The following is a 26,533-nucleotide window of genomic DNA, read 5'->3' as shown; positions in this document are numbered from 1 at the left end:
TAATTTCTTTCATGGTTATATTCATGTCTAATGTTGACATATATTTTTGACATTTTTCCAATATATTTTTTATGATTTCCAAGGTTTTGAATCATCTGCCGTCTATGAATGTCTGTAAGATGTTTGCCACTATGAACTGCAGCAAATGTCTCACCTAATAAATCTGCCTTATCTTTATTTAAAACTAATATCTCCTGACCTCTACCTAAGGATGGTATTTTAACATCATTCCTTTTTCCAGTCATTTTTCTAAACATTGACCAAACATTTTGTAATTTTATTTCTGAACCTATTGAGGAACAATATTCTCTCCATGTTTTCATTTTTGCTTCATTTATAGTTTTTCGAGCCATTGCTCTTTTCCTTTTATATTCAATAAGGTTTTCGGATGTTAAATTTATCTGTAATATTTTAAATGCCTTGTTACAATCTTTAACTGTTCTACTACATTTATCATTCCACCAAAGAACTACTTTTTTCTTACCTTTTTTTTTTTGGTATGCTAGAATTTGCAGCATTTAAAATATGTAATAATGCTAAAATATGTTATCTGACTTGTACATTCTTCAATGTTGCGTTTTAATGTAACCATATGACTGGTTTTCTCACAATTTATTTAAAATTTTAGCCAATTAGCTTTATTGAAGCACCGTCTTGTTAATACAAAATCATCTTGCCTGTTTATATTGTCATTAATTATTGTACTCACTGGAAAGTGATCACTAGGGTAGACTCCCAGTTTACACCCCATTCACATGAACTAACAAGACAATCAGATATTAATGTAATATCAAGACATGAAACTGTATCCTTATGTATATTTACTCTTGTACCTTTTCCATTATTAAGACAAACTAATGACCTTTCATCCATTATTTCTTCAATTATGTTACCATTATGATCTGTTTTCCTGCTACCCCAAAGACAATTGTGGGCATTAAAATCACCACACCATACTTCACTTCTATGTAGTTTCCCTGCTACTTCCTTAAACGTTTCACTGTCAAGATTTTTACATGGATTATAATAATTTATCATTTAAATATTTCCATATTTTCTTAAATTAAATATTCTATAATAACACATTCTAATTCTTTATTCATTGGGTTTTTCTTATAAGCTATTCCATCTTTAATTAAAGTGGCACATCCTCCTCCTCTACCATTATATCAATCCTGCCTTTCTATGCTATATCCAGGAATCTTAAAATCTAGGTTAGGTTTTAACCATGTTTCTTGAACACATATTATATCTGGGATTATTTCTAATTCGTAAACAAACTTTTTAAATTCTTGTCCATTGGCTATTAAACTTCTGGCATTCCATTGAAGAATATGTAGAACCATTATAAAAGCTTGGATTCTAATCCTGAGCATTTTCTGTTGTTTCAGTGACACTCAAAATGGTATGAATCTGGTCTGCTTGGACTTCTTTCATATCTAAAAACTTTTCAGCTGCTGTTACAATTGCTTTTATTTTATCACTTTTCTTCTTCATTTGTACTGTAACATTAATAATATGGCACATAAATTCTTCTTTTTTCACCACCATTGTATTTCCATCCACTCTACTTTTATGTAAACATGCGTTTTGCATATTTGTTGTTGGTACCAACATTAGTCTCTGATAATTCTGCCCTTGATTTGTATTCCAAGTTGTGTTTCACGAATAATCACGAATTATCCCTAATTACTTTTCAAATCATCCAGTTAAATTCTTCTTTTTCCTTTTATTTTCAGTTAATTTACCCTATATAATAACTGCTTTGATTAAGATTGAATTGTTTGAATAATTAACTAGAGCACATCCACACATTATAGCAAAAACAAAAAAGGGAGAGAAAATACCATGGTTTATCTATTTCTTTTTCACTCTTTTTATCTTCCCCTTCGTGTGCTTTTATTTTGAAGGAGGCGTCTGTTGTCCTACACTAAAAATCTTCCGTGTAAACTAGCAACCTCTGTTAGGATCCTCCAGGATTTAACTCTTAATAAAGGTTAGCTGGCACTACATTAATTATAAATATTATGAGTGAGTGTTTTTACTTGATGAACTGGAGTATAGTTGTGGGGTGTTTTGTCATTGACCGGAATTGTTTTAGGATTTAAGGCTAACGTTCGCCCAACGTTTACTCTCGCGCTCAGATGTAAGCTGCACGTGAAAACAGAACATCATCAACATCATTTTAAGAAAATTTGTTGTTGTTGTTTTTTTTAACCCGATCAGATTGAGCTGCTGGGTTTATCTACAATATTTTGTACGTGAACCCTGAATAACTGTAGCATCATTTTGGAACGGAACGATAATCCGAAACCTTTACATTTCATAAAAAGCAAGGAACTGTTTTTACTGGCTTCAGCTCATTTAAAGAAGCAGACGCAACGCTTAATGTCCAAAACATGCATTTATGACAGTCAATAATATTTTGGACATGAATTAGATTTTTTTGCAAAGAGAGATGTTACTGGCACCTATTTATTTTAATAATTATAACGGAAACAAGTGAGCAGTTTTTGTAGTCACGTAGTTTATCGTTTGCTTTAAACTGATTTAATTCACTGTTTTCCTTTTTTGCCACATATTATGTGGTACATGGCCTAAAAGTGAGGAAATAAAAAGGATGCTGTGAAATATAAAAGGCAATATAGATATTTAAAATACATGACGGGACATGTCTGCGCTGCTTTCGGTTCAGTACTGAATAGTGCACATACATTGGAATAAAGGGTGTAGAAAACAGAGTTCTGCTGCATTAAGACAGGGTATGTTACTTTTTGCTGCCAACTTTTATTTTAAATTCTTTTAAATACATATCTAAGAATCTCTTTACTACATGTATGCCTAGTAAATGTGAAATAATTTCCAGAAAAAGCTGTTTAATGTCACCTGTTTCATGCCATGTTCTGTGTGTTTTAGCAGGATGCTGCGACGCCCCAAACCGACCGACTCTGAGGCGGACCTCCTGAGGGAGCAGGAGCGCTTCCTGACCTCTGGAGCGCCGTCGGCTGCCTCTATGGTCCGCCGTCCTGACAAGAGGAGGGGAGAGGCTGGAGATGCTGAGGGAACGGACAGCAGCGAGAATGAACGAAATCAGAAGGATGTGGTCACCATAGAAGGTTAAAAACGAGCCTTTGCTATTGATATTTAAAGTTCCATCGGTAGACATATTAAACCTCTGAATGTAACTGCTGCAGATCTTCCAGACCAGCTACCCTCTTTAACACCAGCCCCTCCGAAGAAGTCTCGATTTAAAGCCAGTCGTGTCACTTTTGAGGATGCTGGCGAAAGGCTGGACAGACACGACACCCACATTAGTGCTGTTCTCTCCAGGATTGTGGTGAGTGTTTTTGACAAATCATCCAAATGAAAGGTGTGAATAGGAAGCCATGAGCCATCAGTGTCCAAACATTTTGTCATGTAGGCCCAAATCGTTGGGTCAAAATAAAAAAATGTAAGGATTTTGCACATATTTCTATTTAAAAAAGGCATCTACTGTGGTTTTTATTCTTATTTTATCTTGTCTACATTGCTACTCAGTGGTGGATGTTGTGTGTCTTGTCTCTATGCTGCCGTAACTGCGAAATAATTTCCCTGCTGGGATGAATAAAGTAATTCTATTCTATTCTGTTCTGTTCTAAATTCTTTAGGGCTCAATTGAATAAATATAATTTCAGTAATGACACTTTCTTTCTTTCAACACTTGAGATATTTAGCCAAGTTTAGTAAATTAAATAAAAGCAGTGTTTTTGCTTTGGGCCTCATGAAATTGTTTACTTGAAGGAGAGAGACACCAGCTGTGCCCCAATATCTCTACCAGCGTTTACAGGCCTGGCTTTTCCAAAAGTTCTGCACCGCTCAGAAGCCAGCACTCAGGTACATAAATACATAAATACACTCTGCAAAAACACATTACCTTACAAAGCATTTTTGGTCTAGTTTTTCAAATATCTTTATATACTTGCAGTAAGATAAAACTATCAAATAAGTAACTTTTCAGCAAGATATAGGATTTTGTTTTTAGTCAGTAACTCTTTAATATTGATTAAAAAAAACTAGTTCCACTGGCAGATTATTTCACATATAGCAAGATATTTTTTCCCATGTTATAAGTGAAATAATCTGCAAGTAGAACCAGTGCCTTATTTTTATCAGTATAGATATTTGCAGTAGAAACTACTTGGTTTTGCAGTGCATACATCAGCTTGAAGTAATTTTTCTTGGTTTTTCAAACAGTTTCTAAATACTTTAACTGGTTGGTAAATGAAACTTGAATAATATATTCCCAAACAAAATTGAAATGTACAGTATTTACTAGAGATGAATATTTTGTAAATAAATACCATAACTTCTGTAAATGAGTTGCGAAAATGTGTGGAAGTTAATTTGGACTAAGTACTTTTTGCAAAGCATATTTACACAAATAAAGCGGATTTGGTTCTGTTCTAATGGACCTCCAGGTTCCGTCTTCATCATCCAAAGGGAGGAGGAGCATCTTTGCTCGTCAGATTGCAGCTCAGAGACTAAAAGAGGACAAAACACTGAAACCATCTTCAGCTGAACCCAGAGATCAGATCCTCTGTTCCGATGCTGGTGAGTAGCATTAAAATGTAAGTCCTCTGAAAGCCTTAAAAATGTTTCCTTTCACTAAAATCTGCTGTGCATAATAAGTTGGAACAGTGCATTTTGAGTTTTTGTTTTTTGAAAAAAATACTGTTCTCATGGGGAGCTTTGTTCAGTAAAATTGGATTTATACTGTAATAGTTAGTGTAATAGTTGAAAATTATACTGACCATCATTTGCCTTGACCATTTAAGAAAATCTGAGAAAATATCACGTGCATAATAATTTGGAACATGGTTTATTTACATTTGAGACCAGATATTTACATACACTGGATAAAAAGACTGATTTAACCTCACTGTCTGAAATTAAATCAGACTAAAATTTTCTTGTTTTAGGTTATTTCTATTTGAAAAGAAAACTTAGTGAGAAAGTTTTTTTAAATTTTTGAATATTTATTATTCCCAATTGATTTGTGTAATTGAAAATAAGATTGACTTATATTTTATATGTTAAACAACATTATTGAAATTGGGGGATTTTTTTGTTGTTAAATTTATTTTATTTTCAGACCTCGTTAGTGTACATGTGTGGATGTGTGTGAGAGAGACTTTTCAAAACTTAAAATGTTGTTATGTTTTAGTTTTACTGTAGAATACTACCACGAAATATTATCGATAAAGCTAATTATCAATAATGTTTTTTATCTTCAAAGTTTGGTGCTGGAAAAGTTTGAAAACTTACCTTGAAAATGCTTGATAAGTGCTTGAATTTTACTGTGAGAATAGTGTATGAACCCTGTGTAAATGCATTTGGGTCAAGGTTCTAGGTTGGTGTCCGGTGAAGGCCTTCAGGGTCCGGACAGTTCTGGAGAAACCCTGAGGATCCACCAGGAGAACCAGACGAAGCTCCACGCGATGTCCAAATCTGAGATTCTAGAGGAGCAAAAGAAGCTTTTATCTCAGCTTGGTGAGAAGTAAAATTCTCCTGGAATAAAAATATTGTCTACATTGAATTAATTTCCAGAACTGCATGAAACAGATTTTATTGACAGTTAAACGTCCTTCCCAGATCCCAGACTGGTGGAGTTTATCAGATCTCGTAAATCTCAGAGTGCCGTGTTGCCTGGTTCCCCGTCTGAACACGCAGCAGCAGCAGATGCACGCAGCCAAGATGATCCTCCTGCTGAACACCCAGAGAGCGGAGAATCCTGCAGAACTGCTGCCGGCTCGGTTCAGAGTCCGGCGGAGGCGGAGATGGAGGAGGAAAACGAGGTGAAATCACCACCTTTAACTGGTAAGTTTTTACATTTTAGTTTAATAATCTTCCACTAGTAAGGTCCAAAAGGACCAAAATTTATTAAAGGCGTAGGTTGCAAAATTAATAATATACATGTTATAATTTTAATGATCTTATTTTGCATCTAATACATTATTATTATTATTACTATTATTATTAGGGCAGCAACTAATAATAGTTAGTTATAATGATTATTTTAATAATCATTATGTTGGTTATTCTGACAATAAAACAATTAATTGGTAGGATATATTTACACATGAAGGTGTTTTTTTATCTTAAATGCAAAATGTACTTCTTTTTGTACCGTTTTGGCTTAAATATTGCACTGAATATGTTGTGTTTCTTATGAATCTGTATACTCCAGTTAATGATTAATTGACTACTAAATTAGTTCATCATGATTAATCTGATTAATCATTCCAGCCCTAATTATTATTAAATCATTACAGATAGATTTTTCAGCAAACGTTAACTAAGCTGCTAGGTCTAATTAGCTAAACAACAAATCAGCTCATTTTGAAAGTATCTGCTTCATTTAGAAAAAGCTCCTTTTGTATATTTAATTTTTTTTGTCTGTTTTTTTTTTTGGCTCATTTTGTGTTGATATGTTTGAATTCAGGGGAGGACCTGCCGGTGAAACCCCAGAAGGAATGGATCCACATGGACACCTTAGAACCGGAGAAGTTGGAGTGGATGAGAGATTTGCCTTCACCCAGAAAGAAAGGAACCAAAAAGGTAATCAATAACCTCGACTGAACTTCTTTATTTATTGATTTCTTAATTCAAATCTGTGAACATTCATATGTTAAGTGTTTTTACTGCTATTTGTTTCACTTAGGAGATTTTGGTATGGAAGTGCTGTCTTGAAATAAATGATTTTATTGTAGTTATCAAAAATTTATTTGAATATTTTATCGATTAATCAATTAATCGGATTGAAAAAATTGCACATTCTGCAGATTTCTTAACAATTACCCTTTTTAGCATAATATAATATTTTAACGTAAAATTATAACTCAAAGATGCAAATAAATAATTTTATTGACTTTCTAAATAAAACATAAGAAGGTTTTACTAGAATAGTATATAATTAATTTTAATGGAAGCTTGATACTTGATGCATCTGCAGTTAAAAAATACTTCTAACTGAACATCAACATGTGTAAAGCTCGAGCCTTTCTATTTGACTGAGCATCAATACAGCGTAGGGCTGATCTGTTGATTATGTTTTGGTTTAACTACTTAATAATCGGATAGTTAAAAGTGCTTAATTCAAAATTTGAACCAGGAGAAGTTAAAACTTGGTTGAACATATTTACAAAGTTTTTTTATAATCTTAAATGCAAAATATATATAGGTTTGTACAGTTTTGGGTTAAATATTGCTCTGAAAATGTTTTTTAAGCAAATTCCATTTTTTGAGTCTGTATACTTCAGTTAATGATTATTCGATTACTAAATTAGTCGACTCTTCTTTCAGTCATCAATTAATCGCAATTATTCCGATTAATCGTTTCAGCCCTGGTGTGTATTAGTCAACATCTTTGCTTTTTCTGTGTCCTATAGGCCATGCAGGCTCGTTTTGACTTCACTGGGACCTTAATTCCTCCCTCAGAAGATCTGCCAACCCACTTAGGCCTGCACCACCATGGAGACGAGCCTGAGGTCTGTGACATTAAACATAAAATGACTATCTTTATCTGTGTCGCGCTGACAGTGACTTATGGCTCTTCCCCCAGCGAGCCGGCTACTCCCTGCAGGAGCTCTTCCTTCTGTCTCGCAGTCAGCTCATCCAGCAAAGAAGTCTGGCTCTCAACACTCTCGCCTGCATCCTCACTAAAGTATAAAAACCAGCACATGGAGTGATTAATACCTAGAGGGAAACCTGCAGAGACCCAGTTTTATTTTTTATCCTGCAGGCGCGAGGTGGAGCGTACCAGTCGGTTCTGAAAGGCAGCGTGACGTCCACGCTGCTCGATGCCGGTCTGCTCTTCCTGCTTCGCTTTGCGCTGGACGACAGCATCGAAGGAGTGATGTCTGCAGCCGTGCATGCACTCAAAGCACTGCTTGTGTGTGCAGAAGATGAAGTAAGATCCAAATACACAATGATTACTACAAACATCGTCCTGGCTCAATTATAATTACTCTTTGAGATTAAATACTCAGGGTAGCGTGATAAATTGATTTTATCAGTTAATGGAATTTTGGGTTTTGAAGGTTTCATTTGTGGAAAACTGGGATTTATTTTTCACCCATTCACTCCTTGGGTCTCCATAGTTCAGAGAGATTTTATCATGTCTAAGCCCACCATCTTGTTTACAGCTTTTATTTACTTGGACTACGTTTTTTTATTATAATGTTATATTACATAATATTTAAAATGCTGTAAGTCATATTATTACAAGAATAAAGTTGTCATATTAACAGAATAAAGTCCAAATATAACCAGAATAAAGTCATAACATTAGGAGAATGACGTAGTAATTTTATGAAAAGATAAATAAGATAAAATAAGAAATTAAAATGAAGAATGTTGAGCATCTTAAGTCATATAAGTAGTATAAGTTTTACCAATAACACAATAAAAATAATTAATCTTTTAACACATCAGCATCAAATTATTGTCAATAGCAGGACATTGAAATGATTGTGCATTGCGTCAGTTCCTGATAACTCTGAGCTTCTTTTAATTTTAAGACATTATTTCTGGTAAAATTGTGATTTTTTTTCTGATAATATTAAGACTTAATTCTCATAATTACATAAAAATTCTCATAACCAGGGCCTAAAACTCCGTTGCACAACTCACAGAATGGATGATTGAAATGAAAACCACTTTTTTGAAAACATTTTCCATCGTTTGTAATTAATTTTTTAGATAAGAAAAATAGGATCTGAGATTTTATTTTTACTTTACGAAGCTCCGGTTTGTTTCAGGAGTGCTTGGACTGCACGTTCTCCTGGTTTCGTGGCCTGGCGTCTTTCCCGCTGCTGCCATCCTCACAGGAGGAGGAAGATGAAGAGGACGAAGGGCTAGAAGAAAGCATGAGGGAGACAGCCGAGGAGAAAGAAGAAAGGAAGAGTGATTATGATGTTGCCAGGCAGGATGTTATTAAGGTAACACTCTGCTTTGTTCACTGTTGAAATCTTAGTAACCTTTTTATGTTCTGCAGATGAAATCTGTCCATGTTTCAGGGTTTGTTGAGGATGAAGCTCCTCCCCAGGCTGCGCTACATTCTGGAGGTGGTCCGACCGTCCCCACGCGTGGTTCAGGACGTCCTGCACGTCCTGACACGCGTCACACGACACTCCTCATGGTCTGCCACCCAGGTAAGACGAACATGAGCAACAGAAAGCGAGTCACGCATGGGACATTTGGATTACGCTGTGCTGCATCTCTCACACTCAGGTGTTGGACTGTCCTCGCCTGATGGAGACGGTGATGTCCGAGTTTCTTCCCACTTCCTGGACGTCTCCATCGTCCCTCAGTCCTCCGTCTGTTTACGGATGTCCCGTGGCCGACGCCATGAAGCTGTTGAGGGTTTTGGCGACATCTGGGAGACATGCATGCGCCAGATTGGTAAATCAAATCAAAATGCTTGGATTTCAAGGTGATTTCAAAGTTTGGAAAGTGCTTAATCTCCAAACCCCGTAAATGTTATTTACAGTTAAAACCAGATATTTAAAGATAATTTTTCTCACTGTTTGAATTTAAAACTGATCAAATTTCTCTTGTTTTGGGTTTGTTAGAATTACCTAAATTATTTCTATTTGCTTAATGCCAGAAAAAATTTTTTTGGTAACTTTTACAGACCAGTCAGGTCTCTTCAAGAGAGATTTCAAAACATAAGATTTTGCTTTATTTTAGTTTCCCCTGTAGAATGTAGAAAACTATCAAAATGCATTAAGTAACAGTAATAAATAATATCATATAATAGTGAATTGAAAATTATTTTTCTCTCCAAAGTATGCTGCTGGAAAAGTTTGAAAACTTACCATAAAAAGTCTACAAACCCTGCATAAATGTCAAAGATTGCTTCATCAGTTAATTTTTATCACATTTTTACTGCTTTAAAGTTAGAATTTTAAATACTTTCCTTCTTATGTGTAGTTTAAATTTGTTTCTTATTCTAGTATTTTTCACCTTTGATGAGTTTGCTTTGATTTTAAATGTATTGCGTCTGCTCTTCTTCTCCAGTTAAACTCCCTGGGAGTGCGGGAACGCTTGTCCTGCCTCCTGAGTGCCGAGCCCAGTGAGCTCCTGATGGAGCCAAACGAGGCCCTCCGGATCGCCACTGAGGCCTACAGGCTGTGGACTGTAGCAGCCGCCTACGGACAAGCCTGCCAACTGTACATGTGAGCTACTTTCTGTTTATAGTGGCTGCTTCAGGTACAAATCTTTGCAAAAATGCTACAATTGTTTATTTGCTGTGTATTTTATGAAAATTCAGTTTAATCATTCAGTCATCATAAAGGTAACCACAAGGAAGATAACTAACTAAATTACTGTCCAATGGAAATTATTAACTAGTGGGACCTGTCAGAGTAAATTAGGAAAAGTTAGGAAATTCATTTTTTGCAAGTTTTTGTTCTGCATTTAGGACTCAACCGCTTCTAAAAACAACCCAAATGCTTAAAAAACTGCCCAGATGATTTTTGGTAATAAGTTAATGTGTTTTGGTGTCTGGAAAATGAGCCGTTTCAAAAGGCCTCCCGATATTTAAGTCACATTCTATGGGCTCTGCGCCGTTACCTAGCAACCACAGTTACCTAGCAACCCCAGCAGAATTCTAGGAGGCCGTCTTTACGTAACACGAAGGGCAAATTTTTTATTTTATGCTGAATTAAAAAAAGAAAAAAACACATCTATGTTTATATATATATATATTTCTTTTTTTAGTATTATTATTTTTTTCTTTATAATTGTCAACTCTATTAAGAATTGATGGAATTAATAGAAAATTGTGGGTGTTTTTCACATTATTTGACTTGGACATGTTTTGAAAATATAGCAAAATGTAAACCTTTTTGGCAGCTGAATAGAAAAAGAAAAGACGAAAATAAAATAAAACTCTCGAACAGGAAGTTATTCAGGTCAGCAGACTACAACAAAAACATCTTGAGCTTTCCGAGTGTTTATATTTCTTTGTTTGTCCGGTTAAGGGTGGCCAGTGGTGCCATCTTCTGGATGGCGGCCAAACTACAATACTAAAAGAAGCTCTAAGCCAATAAGAGCCTTTATTGGAATTAATCTTAATCCAACAAACTATCAGTCAACAATTAATCGTAAGTTGTTTGAAGATGCCGGCCATTTTTTTCTCTCCAGAGACCTGTACCCAGCCTTGGTGCGGACGCTGCAGGCTTTCAACAGCATCCTGTCAACCTCAGATCCTCTGCAGCTGCATCGTCTCTCCGCTCTGCTGTCTCTGCTCACACAGGTCACACACACCGCTGGCTGCCATCAGGAGCTACAGGCCGGCATGGTCAGGTACTGAGGAGGGACAAGGTGGTAACATTGTCCTTATCTGATGAAAGTCTCACATCTACATGTTGCTGTCTCTGTCGTTTCCACAGAGCTCAGGGAGAGGAGTGTCCCCCTCCTCCGCCCGTGTCCTGGGGACACGTTACTGGTTTGCAGCCGCTCCTGTTGGGACATTTGAAGGGCGTAGTCAAAGGCCTCGATAATCCAGTTCAGAGAGACGGCGTCCTGACTCTGATACCTGCTTATCTAGTCTACCTACAAGCTCACTACCAGCAGCTCTCCAGACAGGTACGCTTACCTGGAAGCTGTGTAAATGTGTGTGCTGGTTGGAAATTTGGGTTTTTAATTATTTATTTGAACATTTTTGTTTTCCATGGTATGAAGTATTAGGACCGGAATAAGACCTTTTAAAATTATGTCAATAATGTCATAGTAATAAAGATGCAATATCACAAAAAACATCCTAATATTACAAGAAAAGAGTTGTTTTTATGATAAAAAAGCTTTGGTAGCGTCATCAAGATCTGATGTGAAATGCTTGGCAAGTTCAGGTTTTTTTCTTCAAAATAAACTCAGTCATTTTGGAATTATTATTTGTGTAGGACTTCTTATGAAACGGCTACTTCACTCTGGTTATATTACAACTTTACATCATTTTATTCTTGAATTATTAGGCTTCATTCTGGTAATATTATAACTTTAGTCTAATAAAACTGTGACTTTATTCTGGTAAAATAACTTTATGTTTATATTATCATAACTTATTTTTTCTATTATTATGACTTTCTGGTAAAATTATGACTTATTGTATTATGACAAGATTCTGACTTGTATTATTATGAATTTATTCACATAATATTACAACTTTATTCTGGTAATGTGACTTTATTCTCTTTATTATGACTTTATTGTTGACTTTCTTCTCGTAATAAGAAACATATCCGCATGGCTTTAATACTCCGTCATAATTTCACAACATACAACTGCAATTATTTTTAGAAACAAGAACGGGGTGTTTTAAGTTATTCTGAGTTTTTCTCTAATCAGAATGATCTATACAGACTATAGACTGCCTGTATTTGTACTATGAAATGTCAGTTTCTGCTAAGACTGTTTATACCCGGCGTTCCTCAGACCTGCTTCAAGCCAGTGGAGACTCTTCAGGACTTGGAGCTCCTGACGTCGGAGGTTCTCCACCCTCTCATGTGTCACAATGTTGTGCAAAACCTGATGAAGAATCTCAGGTAATGCCCTAGTAGCGACCACACAGAAACGTTTTTTTAAGAATGTTTCTATTTAACACACTCTTATGTTTACTCCAGGTCCTCCTCGGTTGTGTGTAACCTTCAGTCCAGTCCTCAGAGCCCAGAGATCACGCCCAGCCTCCCTGGTTTGGCATGTTCAGGATGGAGGGATCATCCAGGACTGGTTGCTCCCAGCTCTCCCTTCCCTCTCCTGACTGGACTGGGACTCGTCTTTGAAACCATCACAGAGATCCATAAAGGTCTCAGTAGGAAGGTAGATCTATGTCATGTTATCTACGCATAAATTGAGTTCAATTTTGTTTTTTTAAGATTAACTTTTGGAAAATCTCTATGAATTTTCCTCAAATTCAAAAATACTTGATTGATCCCAACAGAAGACAGAAGATAAAATATTACAAGAATAAAGTGACTAGAATAAAGTTCTAATATTAGAATAAAGTGGTAAATTAATGAATCCGGATAGGTGGAAGAAGATGGATGGATGGATTAATGAGAACAAAAAATACCAAAAAATTACTATTTTTTGTTAGCATCTTGTGAAGTTATACTTTGGTATAAGATTTAAAGATAATATCACTAGTAGGACTTTTAAAAAACTGTGTAAACAACTGAGTCCATTTCGATGAAAGATCAGATTCTGGTAACTATATTGAAGCTTTTTTCTCAGAAAAAAAATCTTTTTTTCTTCTTTTTTTATTTTGCTAATTGCTAAGTCCTAATTGTAATTAAAAATTCTCGGAACCTGTCTAATACTCCACTCACAGAGAGGATGATTGAAATGAAAGCCACTTTTGCAAATTATTTTCTTCTAATCTCTTTTTTAGAGAAAAAAGTGAATTAACATCACATATAGTATGAAAAATATCATTTTAGTTCTACATATTCTGGTTTATGTTTTCTCCATTTTGGGCCTGAGATTTAACAATGTTTTCAGCTCTGATCCATTCCTCACCTTTGCAGTTCTCAGGCTTCCTGCTGTCAGAGCCTGTGATTGGTTACCTGCGCAGCTGCAGCCAGGCCACGCCCACTCTGTCCCACAGCAGGTCCTGGCTGCTTCGCCACGAACATCACTTCCTCTACCTGCTGCTCCGGCTGGCACACAGACTGGTGAGTCTGGATTCAATTTAAACCCGACTCCTGCTCGACTGCTGAATAAAAACAATGCCATTTACAAAGTCTGAACCTGCAGGACAAATAGTTTGCACATGAGATTTATATATTTTACATATTTCCACTCTATTTTTATGTTTTTCAGGTTCCAGTTGAGCCTGAAGTAGCCAAACATGCCTCGCTTTACCACCAGGTGGCGCTGGTGCTTCTTCCCTGGTTACTTCCAGGCAGTGAATACCTGGCACACGAGCTGCTTTCCACTGTTATCTTCAGCAAGGACTTTATATCGTAAACCAAACCTTTAATTTTCTCAGTTTAATCATTGAAAAGCTTCCAAGAAGCGTCATCCGTTCTCTGTGTAACCGTCTTTAAATGAGAAGAGTCATTAGAAAAGAAGGCATGATTACTTTTGGAGAAGTAAAGCTGAGTTACAGAGTTCAGTCTGGATTCATTTATCTTTTCCTTGTTAAATTAAGATTCTCATAATTATGAGAATCTAACAAAGAGCTTTTCTTCACCTAGAGATCCAATGTTTTCAATAAGCAGTTCTTTGAATCTGTTTGACTCAAATATGGTGGAAATAATGACCAGAAGCAGCAGCTTATTAATGTAGCTTAAAGCAGTTGAGGAACAACAATGGATTAGAAGCCAAATTAAACCATCGGTTAAAGTGACCCCAGCAGCTCGGCTTTATTTTGTTATAAAGTCGAAATCAACAGTTTTCAAGATTTTCAGGAGGTATATTTGTGAAATTAGAGTCTGATTTTTCCGGTTAAAAATTAATCAATTACTAAATTAGTTGACGATTATTTCAATAATCAGTTCAGAAACAATTAGTCAGATTAATTGTTTCAGCTCTAGTAATTAGATCCAAACCCGTCTGATTTCAGCATTTAAATATGATCACTTTTAGGTAATGATGGTACTAATGTGTTTAGTTTTTGTGTGTTGGTTTGCAGGGAGTCCCACAGCGGCGGACCAGAGGCTGTGGAGCTCGGGGAACTGAATCTCCACACCCAGCATCAGACGTCTCCCTCCCTCCAGACTGTCGGCGCTCTCCTGAGAGAAGCCTGCACCCAGCTGCCCTCCATACGAGGCTGCTACCTCACCCAGCTGGCCCACCTGGAGCAATCAGTGATCACATCCCAAGTTGTTTTCCTGGGGCGCAACCCTTGGATCGGGTCCCATCTGCTCCCGGAGCTCACCGGCCCCACGCTCCCGTCTGACTGGCCGTTCATCCCGCTGATCGGCCTGTACGAGCGGACCGGGGTGTCTGACGGCGGAGGGCTGGCGGTGGAGGAGCTGCCTCATGGATCTCTGCAGACGGTGACCCACTGTCTGCACTGGCTGCTACTGCTGGAAGTCTGGAGGGAAGAAGCTCTGAAGGTACAAGTCAAACCAATTGGATCTTAAGAGCAATTTTACTAAAAAAAGATTTGAAAGGATTTTCATATTTTGGTCAAACTTCAAGCTTTAGATTGGCTGCAATCAATTATTCTGATGATTAAGAGCTGATAAGATCGACTTCTCATGTAAGTTTCGGCCGACCAGCGATCTTCCAAAATTAAGGGAATCGGCGGCAATAAATCAGTGCACCCTTAATTAATAGGATAAAAGAAATTGGCACGTTCTACAAATTCAACATTTAACCACTTAAGCCTTTTTGTAAAATACATTAGAAGATACGAATAAATATCGTATCTTCTAATGATACGATATGCAGCCTAATGCAGCCCTTCTTTGAAGTGCATAATAATTAGTTCAGTTTATGTAAAGTTATCTTCAATACTGATCAGTTCTGGTGCTTCTCTTCCTCTTCAGGTCGTCCTTCCTGTCGCCAAACTCGCCCGCCTTTCCTGCGTCTTCCTCTGTTCCAGTGATCTGTTCCTGGAGAGACCAGTTCAGAGGCTGACCTGGGGTCTGTTCAGACTGCTCACCAGGTGAGAGCAACTCTGTGAACCTGAAATAGCACTGCGATCTCCGAATAAACTACGAAACGATTAATTGGATTAATCGTGATTAATTGTGATTAATCACTTATTGAAATAAGTGTTAACTAATTTAGCAATGAACTGATTGTTAACTGGAGCATATAGACTCAAAAAAGACCATTTGGTGGGAGAAAACAATTCAGAGCAGTTTTAGCTTCACCTGGTTCAGATTTACTAAAGGAATGCTATGTTGCTGCATTTTAGGCAAAATTTTTTTTATTTTCTTATTTAAGAAAGCAACTATATTATCTATTGATTTACATCTCTAATGTATCTTTAATGTTGTATAAAATATGCTTAAGTGGTTAAATGAAAAATCTGTAGAATGTGACTTTTTAAAAAATCTGATTAATCGTCAGAATAAATGATAGATTAATCAATAACTAAAAAAATATTTATTTACTAAAAAAAAAACATCTGTGTATGTAAATATGTTTTACCCAAAACAGTTTTAGCTTCACCTGGCTCATGTTTACTAAAGGAACCCTAAATTATTGCATTTCAGTCAATAAAATCTTTGTTTTTGTATTTAAAAAAGAAATTAAGTTGCTTGTTTATTTGCACTTTTTAATGAATTTCAAATGTATAAAACGGTGTAAGTGGCTAAATGAAAAATCTGTAGAATATGATGTCCAACTCCATTAATTGATAGATTAATTGATTTCTAAAATAATCGTTAGTTGCAGCCTTAGAGTAAACATTTCTCTTTTTGCTTTTAGGGGGTCCAGATTGGACTCTTTGGACCTGGATGTGCCTCCTCCAGGTCTGGCCTCCTTCCAGGATCTGTACTCGGCCCTTCTGGCCCAGTATGAAGCCGTGTCGTTTGGAGACCAGCTGTTTGGCTGCTGGGTTCTCTTGCCTCTGCAGAGGAGGTACAGCGCCTCCATGAGGCTGGCTGTTTTTGGAGAACATGTGGGGATGCTGAGATCGCTGGGTGTCACTCTGGACCAGGTTTGGTTATCACCTGCTTTTTAAATATCAGCCATGTGAAAACAACCTGCTTGGTAACCTGAGGCGATGTTTTATCTCCTGATCTGAAGCTGTCCGTCCCCATCGAGCGGTTCACCTCGCCGCCTGAAGACTCCCTCCCTCTTCTTCGTCTGTACTTTCGCGCTTTAGTGCTGGGATCCCTGAAGTTGTCCTGGTGTCCCGTCTTATATGTGGTTGCCTTGTCTCACATCAACTCCTTCATCTTCTCCCAGGATGCCGCGGTGCAGGTACAGCACATTTTAGTCCATAGACATAATAAAGAATGGATGCCTCATGGACTTGTGTCAGATAATCTAACTCAATGTTAGGAAATAGTTAGCCTTGGTATTACACCAAGCACTATAGCTAATATTAGCTGGCATTTTGCTGGTGGACATAAATACAGTATAGTAATATTCTATTCACAAAATACAAACAATAATTTGTTCATCTAACATATGAAAAGTTATCACCGGAGTCCTCAGGTCAATAGTCTGTTGATTTGAACAAAAATATCCAGCAGTGCTCAGGCTTCTTCTGCTGTTTTGGTTTAGCCAAGTAGGAGGGTCGACCACTCCAAGATGGCCGCTGTATTTCCTGCGCCAGAGCAGCCAATGTGTTGTCTACTCTTTACTATGTCTACACGTCTAGTCTCCACATGAAGAAATGTGGGATATGTCTGTGAGTTATCGATTGAGTTAATCTAAAGTCGATTGATCTTATTGATCAACTAATGATTAATTGAGTTTTCTCTTGTTTCAAGAAGGGCTACATGTTTCATAATATGCTGAATTAAAGAAAAACATAACATTATTTTCAGTTGTCTTAAATACTGACTAAATAAGCAGAAAATTGTTTTCTCATATTATTAAACTTAGACATATTTATAAAATATAACAAAACAAGAACTTCTTAACTTGCTGAATAGAAAAATAAGACATAAAAAGAATAAAATACACATAATTCCCCACGATAAGAAATATTCATACTGTTGAATACTGTTCACTCCAGTGCATTAACTCTCCACATCCATCAAAATCATGTTTTTGTTCTATCATGTTAAATTTTCTCTGTATTATTTCCTCCACTTTTCTGTCTCTACATCTTTATCTTCGTAGCACATCAGTAATTTTTTAATGAGAAGTTGGCACTACTCGACTAAATAGACATAGACAGAGTTTATTTTCATTCAGTTGTACGTTTAAAAAATTTACAAATTGAATGAAATTTTGTTGCAAGGCTCCAATAATAATAAACAAATACTGTAAGTAATAATAAAAGTATTCATGCAAATATATATAATATATGTAAGAAATATGTATAATAAAATATTAAGTCAGCGCTATTTGGAGTGAAACTTAACTTAAGGAGATTAAGTGTTTGTATTTCAAAACAAAACTGCATAAAGTGCATTTTTAATCCCGAACTGTTCTGGTATGACCGCCAGCTTTGTTTCTGTATCAACTGGATCCCCTTAAGGCGCCATCTGCTGGATGGAGGCCAAACTGCAACACTAACAGAAAGACGTTATCAGCTAATCGACTGGAATAAATTTTAATCTAATTATTTGCATCCCAGACTGGGCTAAAAATCTTTATTTCCCTTTAAAAGGGAACATGTCTTTGTCGTGTCGCCACATGATCAAGGTTTTAATTTGGGTATTTTTACACACCACAGTGAGGTGAACAACAAAAAGCAAACCGTGTAATTATTTCCGTTCCAGTGGGTGCTGTTGCTGCAGTGAATCACAGGCTGAATCAGACCTCAGGGATTTTACATGATGTCACCAAATTAAAAACTCACAGAGTCAACATTTAGATGACTCTTAATGTTTTCTTCCTGTTGCTGATATTGACTTCTTCATATCCTGGCATTTGGTGGCTCTTCAGGCCTTTAAACGTTTCTTGGAATGTTTCTCCATTGGGGTTTACGTTTCCCATTAATTCTGGCTTGTTGGCTACTGCCTTCAGTTTTCATAGCTGCTCCATCATGGATCAACTTTTTCCAAATCAGACAAGGACAGAAACTCCTTCAAAAACAGAAAAATAAATCAAAACAGTTGTTTCTTGAAAAAAAATAGCATGATTGTTGTTGATTGTAACTATTTTAAAAAAGTGTCTTTTTACTCCATGAAAACTCAAATTTCACACAAAAATCTTTTGCCACTTGTAGTATTAAGGTCGTCCACCAGAGGGCACCAATATAAATATAGGAATTTATACGTGACGTTATAAAAACCATCACGTATAAATTATCTTTTGCTGCTACAGGGTTAAACATTCAGGATGAAAAATTTAACAAACACTGTAAGTTTTTAAAAATATTTAAAAAATGTTTTAATATTAATACATATAAACAAATCTATAAACAAATAGGTTTACCTGAGAAAAAACGCATGCTGATGTGTTTTTCTGCAGCGTTTTGGTGTTGTTCTGTACCAAATGAAGGGTGAGAGCTGCTGTCTAGAAGTGATAATAGTTTGTCTTGCACCCGGCTGTCTCAGACGGAGCTGACCTCGTTGTTCAATTCAATTATTTTCTGGTCTTTCAACTGTGTTTCTACAGTTTCTTAAAAAAGTATTCACACCTCTGGAATACAAACTTTAATTGTATGTGACACAGCATGAGTGTGAAGTGGAAGGAAAACATCATACAGCACTTTGACTCAAAAGCAGTAATTAAGTCAAAACTGTACAACAAATATGTATATTTTGCTTTTGAGGTACAAAAAAATACACTTGTATCTTTTAACCGAAAACTGATCAAGCGGCAGTTTTATCTTCACCTGGTTGAAATTCTGCTAACAAAGAAAAATCTCCTATTAAGCACCTTTTACTTTCCAATTATTAAGCAGTTTAAGGAAAACAATAATCAATAGATCAGCCCTTGATTTTAAGTCAAGCAGAAAGACCTGAGCTTTTCACGTGTTGATGTTAGAAGTAGTTTTTTAAGTGTAGATGCATCTTTTGCTACAAATGATCAAGCGTTCACTATAGGAATGGCATTTTATTGCATTTTAGACAGTGAAATGTTAATTCTTTTGTCTAAAAAAATTTATTTAGTTGTTTAATTGTATCTTTCAATATATTTCCAATCTTGTTTAAAAAACACGCTCGTGGTTAAATGAAAAATTAGCAGAATGTCCTTTTTTGTGATTAATCAATAGAAAAATTTAATTTTTAAGGATTCCATGTAGATTTGCTGCACCGGTTTGTTTCCTGTTTCCTGACCGACATTTCTCCAGGTTATGATGACTTGGATTCAAATGTTTTGTTTTCAGGAGGTCGAAGCAACTCGACTGACTATGCTGAGGAAGATCTACTACCTGACTGATGAGGTACTCCTACACCTTCTGCACTCGCTGCTCGTTGTCTTGTTTTTATTCACTCTGCTTTTCCGCTGCGTTTAGGTGTTCATTGATTTCATCGACTCTGGCCTTTCAGTCTCTCCCCACATTTGTGGAAAACGAGTTTGTTTTCTAATGTTTCTCAGCTTGTTGACCTCACTTCTCATTTCTTTCAGTTTGCTCAGCTGTTTTTCTTGCTGTGTGTTGATATCACAGCTTATTTGTGCTCTTATTATTATGCACCTACAGTTTGTTAGCTGGTCTCTTTAGTTCTGCAGTGTCTCCACACACTGACCTAGGATACGATCAAAAGGTTTATTTTAGTAATTCAATCCAAATGAATATTCTGTATAGATTTATAACATTAAATGATAGAGTTGAAGTATTTATTCTGATGGTTGGATTAGGCCCAATAAAAAAAATAGGATTTTGACTTTTTTATCAGAATTGTGCAACGGCTTATTAAGGCCATTGTAGACAGAAAAGAAATAAAAGGTGGAGAAAATTTCTGCCAAAAAATCTCAGAAATTTTGTAGAAGAAACCCGGAGATTTTTGAGTTTGGAAAGTTGAAAATGTGCTAGAAAAAATTCACAATTTTTTAGATTAATCTCAGAAATTTTCTAGAAAAAAATTCAGAATTTTCTGAATTTTGAAAATTGTTAATTTCCAAGAAAAAAAATTCTAATTATTTCTATAAAACTCTTATTTATATTAAATTATTTATAAAAAACATTTTCTGTATCCATGCATGTCAAAATCCAAACAAAACCAAAACATTTTCATGTCAATTATGTTAGCAAAATAATCACAACTGTTTCTTCTTTTTTATAGGATTTGTAAACTTGCACACTCAAAGTTCGTCCCAAATTAATTTGGTAGATTTGAGATTTAAGTCTAGATTTACCCTGATCTTCTTCCATATGAAAAGAATATTATAGAAATTATACGAGAGCACCTAAAAAGGGTTTTCAAAAGAGAAATGTTTTGTTGAAACCACAAAAGTTCATTTTTAAAGAAGCTAGGTTCTCAGAATACTGCATCCAATCATATTATGGGAAAGTTGAGAGGAAGGAAAAAGTGGAAATATGTATAAACAGCACTTAGAGAGAACCAGGTCATGATCCAGAACTGCCACATTTCTGGTGATGCATCTTATTTAGAGCAAAGAGATAAAAAAAACTGAACTGTTACTCAGTGGTCCAAACTCTTATTGTTGAGGTGAAAGTTTTGCCTTTTATTTAGCCGCCAAGCTCCATCTCTATATACATTTTTTATAGGTATTATGTAATACATTACTTGCCAAAGAAACAAGATTCCAGATTTTAATTAGCTATAGAACATAAACATCAAAATTAACAAAAGTAAACACTTGAAAATCCGAGTTTTCAGTTTTTGAGCGGAAAGAATTTAACTTTGTGATTAAATTCTGATTTATTTAGAGGGACCTGTGCGTGGTTGGAGAACGTTATGATGTAAGAATAGTTATTTTAATGCAGAAACATTTAATTAATTTGACTCATTTTATGCACCAGCCCAACCTTGTTCACCAGCTCCTCCATAACATCTCATTAGGTCCCGCTGTAATCACATTTAGTGACTGACTGAAAGAATTTATTCATCCCAGAAAGCGTCTGGCCTCACAGCTGATTCAGTATTTTATGAAAATCAGATTCAAACCGCATTTGGAAAGCTTATTGAAACAAATTATTACAAATAAACAGTAACTCAGCCGACATAATGCTGATTATATTTGTCCTTCACCCCTGTAATTGTGGGTAAAAAACGCCTGTGGCTCGAGTCGGAGAGTATCCGTTCCGCGTGTTGTTGTCCTTGGTTGAAGCACCGAAGCTCACGTCTTCCTGATGCGTTCAAGTGTTCGTGTGAGAATCAGGAAGAGTGTAGAAGGAGTGTTTGGGTGAAGTGATTTCTTAAAGGCGTTTGAGTCTTCAGCCAGACAAAAACATGCAACATAACAGTTGAAGCTCAAAGAGGGGAGAGCGACGTGCAGAAGGACGCTGAGGACAAGAGAGATGAAAGTCTCGTCTGAGAAATGAAAGAGGTTGATGTCAGACATTTTGATCTAAGGATGAGTGAAAAGATGGTGATTTTATCCTGAAATGTTCACTACACTGCAAAAACACAGAAACCTACTGATTATTTTTGGTCCGGTTTCTAGTGCAAATATCTTAAAGTAAGAGAAAACTAACTTACACGTAACTTTTCAGCAAGATTTAAGAGCTCATTTAAAGTGACTAATTCCTTAATATTGATTTTAAAAAGTTCCACTGGCAGATTATTTTACTTATAACAAGAAATTCTTTCATGTTATAAGGGAAAAGATACTTGCACTAGACCAAAAATACTTGGTAATATTTAGTTTTTGTCGTGCAGATTGAAGGAAATATGCAACTGAGTATGATTTTAAAAATCATGTTTAAAAGAAGCATCTATATTAGTGCAAATATCTCAGTACACTTGAAATAAGACAAACTAACTTAGAAGTATCTTTTCAGCAAGATAAAAGAGCTTGTTTTAAATCAATAATTTCTTATTATTGATGAAAAACTTTTGTTCCACTAGTAGGTTATTTCAGACATTTTCCCCATGTTATAAGGGAAATTATTCTGCCACTGGAACTAGTATTTTTTCACCAATATTGAGAAACTATTGACTTTAAATAAGCTAATATATCTTGCTGAAAAGTTACTTCTAAGTTAGTTTTGTCTTATTTCAAATGCACCAGAAACCAGACCCAATAATACTTGGTGTAAGATTTTGTGTTTCGCAGTGTGAATTTAGGGAACCAGAAAGTTTGAATCCATGTTGATGAACTAAAAGTAGGATTGAAAGCAGACTTACACTGCAAAAACACAAAACCTAACCAAGTATTTTTGGTGTAGTTAATAGTGCAAATATCTTAGTACATGTGAAATAAGACAACACTAACTTACAAGTAACTCTTTAGCAAGACATAGGAGCTTATTTTTAGTCAATAATTCCTTAATATTGATGAAAAACTACTAGTTCCACTGTCAGATTATTTTATACAAACCATGGGAAAAATGCCTTATTAGTATAAAAAAGGAATTTTTTTTACTTAAAACTAACTCATATTTCTGGCTAACAAGTTACTTTTAAGTTAGTTTTTGTCTTATTTCAAGTGTACTAAATATTTGCACCATAAATTGGACCAAAAATACTTAAGACTTTGTGTTTTTGCAGTGCAAATATACAAAACGTTAATTTTGCTATTTTGTTTGCAGTTCTATTTACTAAGACCCATTTTGTTTCTATTTTTTATTTTAGAAAATTTAAATTTTCTAAATATTTATTTAGACATTTATTCAACAGTATAGATAATTTTGTCTTTCCTGGTTTTGTTGGGCGTAATTGAAATGTAATTTAAGTTCTAGTTCCCACCTTCAAACGTCACTGTTAGTTTGGTATTTTTGGGAGTAATGATCCTCTTTTAATGCATTATTAATACCTGACCCAAATACAATTTAGGATTTATTATTTTTTACCAGTATGACCTGTTTTTGATTCTGTCTTCTGTATATTTTTTTCACAAACTCTTTCCACCTTGCCAGGATTCCCAGTATCAATCAAACCCTCTGAAACATCCCTTATGTTACCAGAAGACAAGCTACCAGTAAACAGAATATTTCTCCAGGGTGTCCTTAACATATTTCAGGTTAGATTAAAGGTGTCTCTTTCACAGAAGTTGAGTTTTTGCCAGTTCCCCACTATAACTCCTGTCTTGACTTAATGTTTTCTCATTCTTCATCCGAAGCGTTGAAGTCAGATTTCAACGATCGAGCCACACGATGAAAATTTCCAGGCCCGGGCCGAACTATTTCTCACAATGCTCTGTGGGACGTGTTGTGCTATCGGTTACACTTGTGGACGTGTTTTACAGCAGTGGTTTCTGCTACACCTCAGTAATAAAAAGCTTCGTTTTAAAGGGGCAATTATATTAATCCTGACCTGTTTAGTTTTTTTGTAATTGTTTAAATGGTCTTTCTTCAGCAGCCTGCATGCCCATTCAGCTTTCAAGTATTTCAGGAACGTCTCATCATTAATGTAACTTCTTTAGAAATGCTGATTTAGCGTTTAATAGTTTCGCTGCTCTTAGCGCAACTTGAACACAACAAGAGTCTTCCCCAGCATCCAACGAGATTGTTTGTTTTTTTATATATTAATTTCCAGTGGTCCAAGAGAACCACTTTATTATTCAGAGTAATAAAGTGGCTTTAATATTTATCGCTATTGTTTACAGATGTGCGTCAGATTTATTGGTTGTACCAGAAACAACAAGCAGATACAACGGTTCTGGTTGGAGCTTTTGTATTCTCGTGTGTAAATGAGTTCAATTGCTTTAAAAAAGAAAGCTGCCTTAAAATCTGTGATGTTTGATTTACATCCGTATTTTGAACGTATTACAGCTGCAGTATGTAACATTTATAAAAAATATATATTTTTAACGTATTTGTTGAAACTGTGACGTAACAGTAAAATATGAGACAGATAATCTGTGAAAAAATGAGCTCCTCTGCCTCGCCCAGCTAATTAAACAACCAATCAGATCCAGGAGGAGGGTCGTAACGCTGCCAATCACACTCGTGTGGCGCTACACATCCCCTCATTCTACTCCCCCATTTGACTTCTGCTACTCTGCAGCTAGCTTAGCCACTACTGACAGCAGATAAACTGTTTTCCTGTAATGGTAATTTGTTTAGCAGCATGTACACGAGGTTGATTGGCAGCATTAAGACTCCTGGTTTTGATTAGTTGTTTTTGGTCGGGAGCGGTTAATTTCTTCAGACGGCAATAGTAGCTCATGGAGGAAGTTGAGGAGATTGATTTTTTTTCCAGATTATTTGTCTCACGTTACACTGTAAAAAGCGAATTCTTTATAAACGTTGCTGCAACTTTAACTGAGAAAAATCTCAGTGTTCAATATGTATTTTCCCCAGTGTGGGGGATTTACCAATTTGTGCGGAGAAGTTTGTTATTCTTCTCCATGCTAATTTCAGGAGGTCACTTTAAGTCTCTGTCCTCCTTCTGAAAAGCAGGTAAAGACGAACACCTGCTGCTTTCCTCACATCCTCCTCACTCTGTTTTTCATTTCCAGGTGTTGAAGAACCACTTGCTTCTTTTCCGTCTGACCCAACAGCACCTCCAGCTCGGCTTTGACATGTACGAACAGCTTCCCGCCGTCAGGGCGAAGCGTTTAGAGACCGTTCTCGGTCTGCAGGATGACAGCAGAGCCTGACTGGATGCACACCAGTAACATAAGGGGAGTTGGAATAAAAAGAGACATGATGAAGGTATAAACATGTGAAATTACATGTTGGGAGGGAAAGGTAGCAGTGAGAGATTGTGTGATGTCTCATCGCCCTGGAAATGGCACGATCGGCGAGATTTTTCTGCGTTCTGTTCCAGCAGCCGAGCAGGAGAAGAATCAAATCCTATCCGGACTTGGCCCAGCTGTGCAAATAATTCAGGGAACACCAAAGTACAAAAATCCCCTTTCAGCGACAGCCAAAGGCCAAATACAGACGCTGAGAAATGAAATGCAGATGGGACAGAGCTGAGGTGCTGCAATCCTCGTCTCCTTGTGACTTCAGCTTTTTGCCAAAGGGTTTCTTGCGCTTGAAAAGCCGCCCAGGAAGAGTTTGGCATCTGATATCCTGCTCTGCAAGTTCCTGAAATGTTCTTAACAGTGAATAAAACGTCCCTCTCCGACGACCGTAATGTGAGTTTCTGTTTTTATTCGATAGCTGTGCTACAACCTTATGAAACATGTTTATTTGAATTGAAACCAAAGTGAAAACTAGCAAAAAAAGAAACACCAACTTCTGGCAAACAGCTGTTTCAACAAAATTCATTAAAACTTTACTGACTCATGTTTTAAAATGCAGCTTCAGGCTCCAGCTTGGTCAGGTGTTTTTGATTAAATCGGCTAAGTTCAGTTTGATTTCATGGCTTAAATGTCTTATCACATAATAAAGAAGAAAACACCCTTTAAAAGCCATTTTATGTCCAGTTTAGCCATTAATATCATCGCAGATAGAAGTATGGAGGCCCATTGCTGCCTTAAATCAACATATGGCTCAATAAATTAATTACTAAGCCAGCAAGAATAAACAAAACACAAATTCTATATTAATTGCGTTAATATATGCCAAAACGTTATATATTTAATTGGGAACTGTGAAAATATACTGAAATAAAAATATGCATATATGTATATATATATATATTTTCATTTCTCTTTTTCCTTCCTTTGTTTTGTATTTACATCTTATTTAAATAAATCTGAGGGCCAAAATAATTTAAGTTGACATGTTAATTTAAATAAAATAATTGTGTTAAATAATTAAAAAATATATGTATAGTAAATGTTTCCATATATCAATGTATTAAATGGTTAAGTAAGTAAAGTTTTAAATAATCATTTAATTTTAATTATGTGTAATTATATGCATATTAACATTTTATGCATT

General features: G+C 35.9%; 1 protein-coding gene across 2 annotated transcripts; it reads left to right on the top strand.

Moving 5' to 3' along the window:
- Positions 1–1,918: 1,918 nt before the first annotated feature.
- rpap1 (RNA polymerase II associated protein 1) lies at positions 1,919–25,781 on the top strand. 2 transcript variants are annotated; one of them, XM_028001220.1, is made up of 27 exons: positions 1,919–1,996; positions 2,917–3,116; positions 3,195–3,337; positions 3,781–3,873; positions 4,458–4,590; positions 5,383–5,529; positions 5,632–5,856; positions 6,482–6,597; positions 7,428–7,526; positions 7,601–7,702; positions 7,781–7,948; positions 8,799–8,978; positions 9,057–9,191; positions 9,271–9,441; positions 10,060–10,217; positions 11,188–11,349; positions 11,436–11,631; positions 12,478–12,587; positions 12,666–12,861; positions 13,569–13,715; positions 13,864–14,006; positions 14,678–15,104; positions 15,540–15,658; positions 16,429–16,660; positions 16,750–16,926; positions 19,958–20,014; positions 25,159–25,781. In XM_028001220.1, the coding sequence occupies exons 2-27, from the start codon at positions 2,921–2,923 to the stop codon at positions 25,297–25,299; spliced, it is 4,173 nt and encodes a 1,390-aa protein (XP_027857021.1). In that variant the 5' UTR covers positions 1,919–1,996; positions 2,917–2,920; the 3' UTR covers positions 25,300–25,781. The 2 variants fall into 2 exon arrangements, with proteins under 2 accessions (XP_027857021.1, XP_027857022.1); XM_028001221.1 differs by having other exon boundaries at positions 1,923–1,996; positions 2,920–3,116.
- The last annotated feature ends 752 nt before the right edge of the window (positions 25,782–26,533 follow it).

This window comes from Xiphophorus couchianus, chromosome 19 (assembly GCF_001444195.1).
Source record: "Xiphophorus couchianus chromosome 19, X_couchianus-1.0, whole genome shotgun sequence".
Classification (NCBI taxonomy): domain Eukaryota; kingdom Metazoa; phylum Chordata; class Actinopteri; order Cyprinodontiformes; family Poeciliidae; genus Xiphophorus; species Xiphophorus couchianus.
This window is presented reverse-complemented; position numbering and strand designations above follow the sequence as displayed.